General features: G+C 45.5%; 1 protein-coding gene across 1 annotated transcript; it reads right to left on the bottom strand.

Moving 5' to 3' along the window:
- Window positions 1-7,213: 7,213 nt before the first annotated feature.
- On the bottom strand, window positions 7,214-9,622 carry LOC137310249 (probable G-protein coupled receptor 139). Its single transcript, XM_067978146.1, has 2 exons — window positions 9,553-9,622; window positions 7,214-8,118 (listed from the first exon to the last, which is right to left on the bottom strand). The coding sequence occupies exons 1-2, from the start codon at window positions 9,620-9,622 to the stop codon at window positions 7,214-7,216; spliced, it is 975 nt and encodes a 324-aa protein (XP_067834247.1).
- Between the last annotated feature and the right edge of the window lie 1,435 nt (window positions 9,623-11,057).

Here is an 11,057-nt window from a genome sequence, read left to right as displayed (position 1 = left end):
CGATAAAAGGCGGGATTTCAGAGCGCTGAGAACAGTTGAGAGGAGCCGAGCGGAGGGAGCGTCCGATAAAAGGCGGGATTTCAGAGCGCTGAGAACAGCTGAGAGGAGCCGAGCCGAGCGGAGGGAGCGTCCGATAAAAGGCGGGATTTCAGAGCGCTGAGAACAGCTGAGAGGAGCCGAGCCGAGCGGAGGGAGCGTCCGATAAAAGGCTGGATTTCGGAGCGCTGAGAACAGCTGAGAGGAGCCGAGCCCAGCGGAGGGAGCGTCCGATAAAAGGCAGGATTTCAGAGCGCTGAGAACAGCTGAGAGGAGCCGAGCGGAGGGAGCGTCCGATAAAAGGCGGGATTTCAGAGCGCTGAGAACAGCTGAGAGGAGCCGAGCGGAGGGAGCGTCCGATAAAAGGCTGGATTTCAGAGCGCTGAGAGGAGCCGAGCCCAGCGGAGGGAGCGTCCGATAAAAGGCGGGATTTCAGAGCGCTGAGAACAGTTGAGAGGAGCCGAGCGGAGGGAGCGTCCGATAAAAGGCGGGATTTCAGAGCGCTGAGAACAGCTGAGGGGAGCCGAGCGGAGGGAGCGTCCGATAAAAGGCGGGATTTCAGAGCGCTGAGAACAGCTGAGAGGAGCCGAGCGGAGGGAGCGTCCGATAAAAGGCGGGATTTCAGAGTGCTGAGAACAGCTGAGAGGAGCCGAGCGGAGGGAGCGTCCGATAAAAGGCGGGATTTCAGAGCGCTGAGAACAGCTGAGAGGAGCCGAGCCGAGCGGAGGGAGCGTCCGATAAAAGGCGGGATTTCAGAGCGCTGAGAACAGCTGAGAGGAGCCGAGCCGAGCGGAGGGAGCGTCCGATAAAAGGCGGGATTTCAGAGCGCTGAGAGGAGCCGAGCGGAGCTGCGACCGAGTTCGAAGTGACGTCAGGAATCAGATCGGGACGCGACACAGGGGAGGCACCTGATTGGTGAGTAGGTTCAGGTGAGTATTTCTACTTATCTACAGTAACTAAAGTAAAAGGAAAGGGAAGTTCTGCAGGTCATATAGGAAGTAGCGTTTATTTTTCAGTGAATCAAGGTCCCTAGTGTAGTTAACATTCTCTAAATTGAGAACAATTTAAAGGAGCAAACTCCTTAAAGGGAGTGGTAAGTAGTTTTTCTTTCCTTTTTTTTTCTCTTGACATTGTAGTTGTTCTTAAGCTAATTTAAGGGTTAAGTCATGGCAGGAGATCCCAGGGCCGTGTCATGTTCCTCTTGTGGGATGTGGGAATTCAGGGCTCCTTCCTGTATCCCTGATTCCTTCACCTGCGGGAAGTGTGTCCAGCTGCAGCTACTGTTTGACCGCTTGACGGCTCTGGAGCTGCGGATGGACTCACTTTGGAGCATCCACGATGCTGAGAAAGTCGTGGATAGCACGTTCAGTGAGTTGGTCACACCGCAGATAAAAATTACTGAGGGAGATAGTGAATGGGTGACCAACAGACAGAGGAAGAGTAGGAAGGCAGTGCAGGGGTCCCCTGCGGTCATCTCCCTCCAAAACAGGTATACCGTTTTGGATACTGTTGGCGGAGATGGCTCACCAGGGGAAGGTGGCAGTGGCCAGGTTCATGGCACCGTGGCTGGCTCTGCTGCACAGGAGGGCAGGAAAAAGAGTGGCAGAGCTATAGTGATAGGGGACTCGATTGTAAGGGGAATAGACAGGCGTTTCTGCGGACGCAACCAAGACTCCAGGATGGTATGTTGCCTCCCTGGTGCAAGGGTCAAGGATGTCTCGGAGCGGCTGCAGGACATTCTGGAGGGGGAGGGTGAACAGCCAGTTGTCGTGGTGCATATAGGCACCAACAATATAGGTAAAAAACAGGATGAGGTCCTACAAGCTGAATTTAGGGAGTTAGGAGTTAAACTAAAGAGTAGGACCTCAAAGGTAGTAATCTCAGGATTGCTACCAGTGCCACGGGTTAGTCAGAGTAGGAATGACAGGATAGCTAAGATGAATACGTGGCTTGTGAGATGGTGCAAGAGGGAGGGATTCAAATTCCTGGGCCATTGGAACCGGTTCTGGGGGAGGTGGGACCAGTACAAATTGGACGGTCTGCATCTGGGCAGGACTGGAACCAATGTCCTAGGGGGAGTGTTTGCCAGTGCTGTTGGGGAGGGTTTAAACTAATGTGGCAGGGGGATGGGAACCGATGCAGGAAGTCAGTGGGAAATAAAGTGGTGACAGAAACAAAAGGCAGTAAGGGAGAGTGTACAGAACATGACCGGACAGATGGTCTGAGAAAGCAGGGCAAAGACCAAGGGAAGTCTAGATTAAACTGCATTTATTTCAATGCAAGAAGTCTGATGGGCAAGGCAGATGAACTCAGGGCATGGATGGGTACATGGGACTGGGATGTTATAGCTATTACTGAAACATGGCTAAGGGAGGGGCAGGACTGGCAGCTCAATGTTCCAGGGTACAGATGCTATAGGAAAAATAGAGCAGAAGGTAAGAGAGGAGGGGGAGTTGCGTTCTTGATTAGGGAGAACATCACGGCAGTAGTGAGAGGGGATATATCCGAGGGTTCGCCCACTGAGTCTATATGGGTAGAACTGAAAAATAAGAAGGGAGAGGTCACTTTGATAGGATTGTACTACAGACCCCCAAATAGTCAACGGGAAATTGAGGAGCAAATATGTAAGGAGATTACAGACAGCTGCAAGAAAAATAGGGTGGTAATAGTAGGGGACTTTAACTTTCCCAACATTGACTGGGACAGCCATAGCATTAGGGGCTTGGATGGAGAGAAATTTGTTGAGTGTATTCAGGAGGAATTTCTCATTCAGTATGTGGATGGCCTGACTAGAGAGGGGGCAAAACTTGACCTCCTCTTGGGAAATAAGGAAGGGCAGGTGACAGAAGCGTTCGTGAGGGATCACTTTGGGACCAGTGATCATAATTCCATTAGTTTTAAGATAGCTATGGAGAAGGATAGGTCTGGCCCAAAAGTTAAAATTCTAAATTGGGGAAAGGCCAATTTTGATGGTATTAGACAGGAACTTTCAGAAGTTGATTGGGAGAGTCTGTTGGCAGGCAAAGGGATGTCTGGTAAGTGGGAGGCTTTCAAAAGTGTGTTAACCAGGGTTCAGGGTAAGCACATTCCTTATAAAGTGAAGGGCAAGGCTGGTAGAAGTAGGGAACCTTGGATGACTCGGGAGATTGAGGCACTAGTCAAAAAGAAGAAGGAGGCATATGACATGCATAGGCAGCTGGGATCAAGTGGATCCCTTGAAGAGTATAGAGATTGCCGGAGTAGAGTTAAGAGAGAAATCAGGAGGTCAAAAAGGGGATATGAGATTGCTTTGGCAGATCAGGCAAAGGTGAATCCAAAGAGCTTCTACAAATACATAAAGGGCAAAAGGGTAACTAGGGAGAGAGTAGGGCCTCTTAAGGATCAACAAGGTCATCTATGTGCGGAACCACAAGAGATGGGTGAGATCCTGAATGAATATTTCACATCGATATTTACGGTTGAGAAAGGCATGGATGTTAGGGAACTTGGGGAAATAAATAGTGATGTCTTGAGGAGTGTACATATTACAGAGAGGGAGGTGCTGGAAGTCTTAACGCGCATCAAGGTAGATAAATCTCCGGGACCTGATGAAATGTATCCCAGGACGTTATGGGAGGTTAGGGAGGAAATTGCGGGTCCCCTAGCAGAGATATTTGAATCATCCACCGCTACAGGTGAGGTGCCTGAAGATTGGAGGGTAGCAAATGTTGTGCCTTTGTTTCAGAAGGGCGGCAGGGAAAAGCCTGGGAACTACAGACCAGTGAGCCTGACATCTGTAGTGGGTAAGTTGTTAGAGGGTATTCTGAGGGACAGGATCTACAGGCATTTGGAGAGGCAGGGACTAATTAGGAACAGTCAGCATGGTTTTGTGAGAGGAAAATCATGTCTCACGAATTTGATTGAGTTTTTTGAAGGGGTAACCAAGAAGATAGATGAGGGCTGTGCAGTAGACGTGGTCTACATGGACTTCAGCAAAGCATTTGACAAGGTACCGCATGGTAGGTTGTTACATAAGGTTAAATCTCATGGGATCCAAGGTGAGGTAGCCAATTGGATACAAAATTGGCTTGACGACAGAAGACAGAGGGTGGTTGTAGAGGGTTATTTTTCAAACTGGAGGCCTGTGTCCAGCGGTGTGCCTCAGGGATCGGTGCTGGGTCCGCTGTTATTTGTTATTTATATTAATGATTTGGATGAGAATTTAGGAGGCATGGTTAGTAAGTTTGCAGATGACACCAAGAATGGTGGCATTGTGGACAGTGAAGAAGGTTATCTAGGATTGCAACGGGATCTTGATAAATTGGGCCAGTGGGCCGATGAATGGCAGATGGAGTTTAATTTAGATAAATGTGAGGTGATGCATTTTGGTAGATCGAATCGGGCCAGGACCTACTCCGTTAATGGTAGGGCGTTGGGGAGAGTTATAGAACAAAGAGATCTGGGAGTACAGATTCATAGCTCCTTGAAAGTGGAGTCACAGGTGGATAGGGTGGTGAAGAAGGCATTCAGCATGCTTGGTTTCATTGGTCAGAACATTGAATGCAGGAGTTGGGATGTCTTGTTGAAGTTGTACAGGGCATTGGTGAGGCCACACTTGGAGTACTGTGTACAGTTCTGGTCACCCTATTATAGAAAGGATATTATTAAACTAGAAAGAGTGCAGAAAAGATTTCCTAGGATGCTACCGGGACTTGATGGTTTGACTTACAGGGAGAGGTTAGACAGACTGGGACTTTTTTCGCTGGAGAGTAGGAGGTTAAGGGGTGATCTTATAGAAGTCTATAAAATAATGAGGGGCATAGATAAGGTCGATAGTCAAAATCTTTTCCCAAAGGTAGGGGAGTCTATAACGAGGGGGAATAGATTTAAGGTGAGAGGGGAGAGATACAAAAGGGTCCAGAGGGGCAATTTTTTCACTCAAAGGGTGGTGAGTGTCTGGAACGAGCTGCCAGAGGCAGTAGTAGAGGCGGGTACAATTTTGTCTTTTAAAAAGCATTTGGACAGTTACATGGGTAAGATGGGTACAGAGGGATATGGGCCAAGTACAGGCAATTGGGACTAGTTTAGTGGTATAAACTGGGCGACATGGACATGTTGGGCCGAAGGGCCTGTTTCCATGTTGTAACTTCTATGATTTTATCATGTGAGATGGACTATCTGGCTCAGAGAAAATTCCGTTCCATGTGTTATTTATATTTGTTTAGTTTATTGTTTTTCATGAAGATTGTCTAAACAGTTGTAGTTTCTAAATCTAATGTTCATTAGTTTATGATATATTTTTTTCGAAGGAAAATTTCACCCTGACCTCCTTCACATATTATCGGTATAACACATGAATTTTAAAAAAGTTTTCGATTGAATCTTTAAAATAAAATGATACGTAGGGCGGCTATGTATTCATCAAATATTTGTCTGTCAAAACAGTCATTTGCTCTTAAATTCTGAAAACCTTTATTTATTTTCGAAGAAACAGCGAGAAATCCCTTGATTTCAGTATCGACAGAGAGATTCCCAACAAAGTTCATTTCACATTCCTGACCAACGACAGAAGTACTGTCAGATCCTGGGATCCCCTCACTCCCACTCACGGTGTCTGACACTTCCATCCACTCCCCCCTGCCAGAAATCACAGTCCACTCCCGAGTTCTGCAAGGCACTCGGTTCTGCCTCTGCGGTGCTGCGAAAGGAAAGGATTCCCCAGTGGCCAATTCTCCCAATTCCCCATTCCCAGTGCGGCCTGAACCCAAGGCTTCCCTCAGTTTTAATTAATCGCTGGGTCAAAATCCTGGAACTCCCTTCCTAACAGCACTGTGGGAGAACCTTCACCACACGGACTGCAGCGGTTCAAGAAAGCGGCTCACCACCACCTTCTCAAGGGCAATTAGGGATGGGCAATAAATGCCGGCCTCGCCAGCGACGCCCACATCCCATGAACGAATAAAAAAAATCTCAGGACTGCTACCTCGGCGCTGCAGAGACTGGGGCAGTCACTTTGTCCTGTCACAGCTCAGCACACCGACTGCAAAACCACTGCCATTTAATCCTGGATCCTTAATCTAATTATTCTAAAGCTGACAATCGTGTTCCAGCATTACTAAATGTCAGAACTCTCCCTCCATTGGACACAATCAAAGCTCATTCACATATGGGGGGTGATTCTAACCCCCAAGAACGGGTGGGTGGGAGTTGAAAATAATTGTTTTTTTGGGGTCTCCACTGCAACCCGGCTTTATTTCCGGGTTTAACTTGGACGCGTAAAAGTCCAGGCTTCCCACTGGGAATGCCAAGTCTGAAAATTTTGCGGTTGCGACCCAAAAAACAACTATTTTCAACTCCCGCCCGCCCCCAACCCACCCGTTCTTGGGGGTTAAAATCACATCTGGAAAACCAGCGACCACCACCAATGTTGCCAAAATCTATCCCTCCATCCCAATGCTGCCGATGCTCACAACTCATTGCAACCCCCTGTACATCCCTCTCCCCACATTATCGCTAAATGGTAGATACAGTCCCTCATCGTGTTAGCCCCTCCCAAACACTATTATGTGTTAGAGGTCGTATAGAGATAAGGGAAGAATTAAAATCGGATTCCGATTTCAATGAGAAATGGACAGAATCAGTGAATTAATTGTCTGAACAGCAGTAAAAGTCCAGAATATCATGTAATGAAAAATAACTTACTCAGCCACCTTAAATAAGTAGACCTGACGGTCTTGAATTATGTCTTGTGGAGATATAATTCTAAGATGGCACGGCCGGGCTTTTCACCTTGAGCGATCCTGAACCAGGGACCACTCTTTATTATTTATTAATTTTAATTGACAAGAAAATCAGGCTGCTGAGCGCATAAACTGGAAAGGCCGGTCGATATATTCCCACTGACCATCAGCAAGTCGACCTGAGGTTCCTGCACGCACGTCTTTCTATTGAAGAACTTCTGTTAAATTTGGAGGGATGTAATTTGAGGTCATTGTAACTTTGGGCGATAGTATAAAATGGACCATATCAACTTAGCCGCCCATTGTAAAACCCGCCGGATTTTCATTTCCATTTAAGTCAATGGACGGAAAATCGGTCTTGGTGCATAATGGGCGGTCAATTCGCTATCGCCCCTTTTGCACTCATTCTCAAAGTTAAAATGACTCCCATTGTGTTTTAATCCAGCGAAGCTCTCAGTTTACTTAAATAAACACGTTATTGGAGCCAGGGGACGCTTGATCATATTCTTCAGCTCATCTCTGAATTTACTCTGGGAAACTCCATAAATAAAGGTGTTTGTGCAGGAACTCAAAGAGCTAAGCATGTACCCGGATTGTTCCATAATGGTGAAAGGAGCGTTATAGTTTGTGTTTAATAATTGAGTATCTGCAAAACGTACAGACACATAAGATATGAATGTAACCATCCATAAAATTATAAAACTGCCAGATATTGCAAGCAGTAAAATGATGGATTTCCTTCGATTCTCCACCTCTGGATCATTGTGATTCTCACCATTGCTGTTCCCTCGGAGACCCCTCCTCACTCTATTGGCCAGTACAACGTGCCTGATGGTCAGAGCATTGAGCAGTAAAATCAAAACAAATGGAACAAACGGGGTTAAAATACTTTCCAACCACCAATATGCTACCCATATGGGTAAGGTATAGAAGCTTGATTTTATATAGCAGGACCATGGCGCATTATCAATTATTTCCCATGGTTCGAATATGAAGTAGATTGGAACACTTTCTAAAACGGCCAAGGAACACACCACTGCTATAACCACAGCCGCAGTTTTTTCAGTGCAATATTTTGTTCGCAACCTTTGACAAGAAATGGACACAAATCGATCAAAGGTGAAAGCGACTGTTAACCAGATAGAACAATCAATGGAAGCAAAAATTAGGGTGAGATTGAGAATACAAATAGGAGTGTAGCTCAAGAATGAATATGGGAAATAAGCATCATTAGTCTCACGCAGAACTACTTGAAATATCAGGAACAGTAGATCCCCCGCTGCCATGGCCAGCAGGTAACGGGCGATGCATTTGGAGAGACCGCAGCTTCCTCGGGAGAGAATCACAATTGTCACTAAATTAGCTGCAAAAAGGAGGAAGATGAAGTTACTGACTCTCCTTAGATTGAGAGGATGATCAGTCGACAGTTTATTTCTATGAAAATTCATGCACTTCTTATGTTGGCCCGACGGATTTTCCTTCTGTCATTAATTGGCAGGGAAATCCATCGGGCTGTATAAAGGCGGTCGATCCTCGCCGCCAGTCGATCTTCTATGCTCTCCGACCGCCCCGGGGGTAAAGGATAAAATCTACCCCCTAGCTACCGGTGCGATCATTACAAACATTACAGCAATTTGAGTTTGGGATTAAAGCAGCATGTTTGACATTACCATGCAGGCTCACACCATAAGCTGGTCTCAACTTAATGCAATATCCAATATCAGTTTCAGATACACAGTTTGCAAGATTGCACTGTGTATATAAACTGTCTGAGTAGTTGCCCGCAGTTCGATGCTGAGAGGTTGTTTCCCCTGGCTGGAGAATCTAGAACTCGGGGGCATATTCTCAGGATCAGGTGTCGGCCATTTAAGACTGAGATAAGAAGGAATTTCTTCACTCAGAGGGTTGTGGAATTCTCTACCCCAGAGGACTGTGGATGCTGAGTCATTGAGTATATTCAAGGCTGAGATAAATAGATTTCTGGACTCTAAGGAAATTAAAGGGATATGGGGATTGGGCGGGAAAGTGCAGATCAGGTCGGAGATCAGCCATGATCTGATTGAATGACAGAGCAGGCTCGAGGGGCCGCATGGCCTACTCCTGCTCCTATTCCTATGTTCTTATGTCAGCAATCTCGCCTTTCACCAAAACATAGAGGGAATTCTGCCCACGGTTTCCGGATATCCAGTAGCCGTGACAAACAATCACTGTTTAGGGGCATATTCTCGGAAAGTTAGTGGGGAACGTGTCCAGATGGATATACTGTACTTTTCATCAATATTAACCAACCAGAACCCAGGTGCGATGTTGATATTTGGCTAGAACTGAACAAATAACAATAGAAAATGTTGGAAACATTCAACAGGTCAGACAGCATCTGTGGAGAGAGAGAGAGTTAATGTTTCAGGTCGGTGCCCTTTCATCAGGACTGGTCACCGACCTGAAACATTAACTCTGTTTCTCTCCCCCCAGATGCTGCCTCACCTGCTGAGTGTTTCCAGCATTTTCTGTCGTTATTTCAGATTTCCAGAATCCGCAGTATTTTGCTTCTGAAAATTACAATACTCTCAACAGAGCAGACAAAATTCCCACTAAATTTATTAATTTAAAACTTTAGAGAAAATGTTAGGTTATTACATTAAGAACTTGGAGTTTTCTTATTGTTATTCTTGGTTTGATGGCGGAAATTACTGTCTGCACATCGAAACAAACAAATAATATTATTACACCAATAGCAGTAACAGTGATACAGTTAAACGCGGTTAAAGATTTAATTAAATGATTATAAGCAGCTTACCCGGAACACCTACTATTGCAAGAATAGGGTAGAATATGTGTTCTATCTGTATGATTATCGGCTTTCCCATTTTCGGAGAGATGCAGCGTTGCCTGTTAGTATTACGAACACGCAGGTCTTCTGGTTTCAAAATAAGCTCTGATTTATACCTGAGAGAAAGCTCGAGTGACCCACGGTCATTGCACAATGATTGACATTAGTTACAGTCAATTCAACAAACAGATTAAACCGAGCGTATTTACTCCCACTGATCGGGGAGTGGGATAATTCGCAATAACATTTCACCTGGAAAACAAAGAGTCAAGAATATAACTTTGATCATATTTTCGAAATGAAACCTTTTGAAATCTGCACTGCTAAAGTAATATTAGACTCCTGGAGCTGAGAATATTCATTTATAGGTTCATGGAAGGCATTTGATGTAAAATGTCCACATTTGTAGTAGTTTAGCACCATCTACATTTTAGGTGCAGCGTAATTTTTTTATTGAATTTATACTTTGCACAATATCGGTATCGGGAGGCTCCGAGGTGCAGGTGAGATCCAAGAGCGTTCCCAGATACACACAGAACGTGATCCAGTCAGTTGTATAGAGCTGAGCAGCCCCACAGATATGCTGAGATTTTGGAAATCAACAGTCTTTGGGCGGAGGTTTCAGACACATTTATTATAGAGTACCGCTCCTCACTGGGAAAGAGACACACTGTACAGAGGGACTCGAGATACCAAGTGAAACACAGATACAGGTCTGAAGGGAGATCAGAAATTGTCCAAGTAAAACACAGATGCAGATCTCATCATTATATTTAAAAACTGGTCTTTTATATCAAAATATTGAATAAAGATTTCTCAAAACTACACCCCACATCCTCCAATCTGCACCCCAGACCCGACCAATTTTCCAATCTGAATTCCTACTAGTTCTTTTCTCTGTTTCTGTTTCAGTCTCTCCCTCTCTCACACACTCTGTCTCATTCTGTCCTGCTGTTTCTCACTGTTTCCCTCTCACTGTTTCTCTTTCACTCAGTCTTTCTTTCTCTTCATCTCATTTCCCTGACACTTTGTCTCCTTGTCTGCTTTTCTCTCTCACTCTCACCCTTTGCCGTTCTCTCTCTCTCTCTGTCTTTCTCGCTCTCTGTTTCTTGCTCTGTTTCTCTTTCACTCTGTCTTTCTGTCACACTAAGTCTCATTGTCTCTCTCTTTCAGTGTCTCTCTTTTCCTTTGTCTCTCTCTCTCCCCCATACTCACCCTCTCTCATTCTCTCTTTCCAGTTCTGTTTCATTCTCTCTCTCTGTCTCGGTCTCTCTAGCCCATTCTCTCTCTGTCTGTCTGTCTCTGTCTCATTCTCACTGTCTCTCTCAATCTCATTGTATCAGTATACTGTACAAATACTGGTGCTGACTCTGAGACACGCACAAGCTGTACAGTACCAGTCGGGAGTGAATCGTTCCCTTTTACCCATTGTGTGCTGTACATGTACAGGAGCTGACACTGAGACACACAGA

Source organism: Heptranchias perlo, unplaced genomic scaffold (assembly GCF_035084215.1).
Source record: "Heptranchias perlo isolate sHepPer1 unplaced genomic scaffold, sHepPer1.hap1 HAP1_SCAFFOLD_233, whole genome shotgun sequence".
Classification (NCBI taxonomy): Eukaryota; Metazoa; Chordata; class Chondrichthyes; order Hexanchiformes; family Hexanchidae; genus Heptranchias; species Heptranchias perlo.
This window is presented reverse-complemented; position numbering and strand designations above follow the sequence as displayed.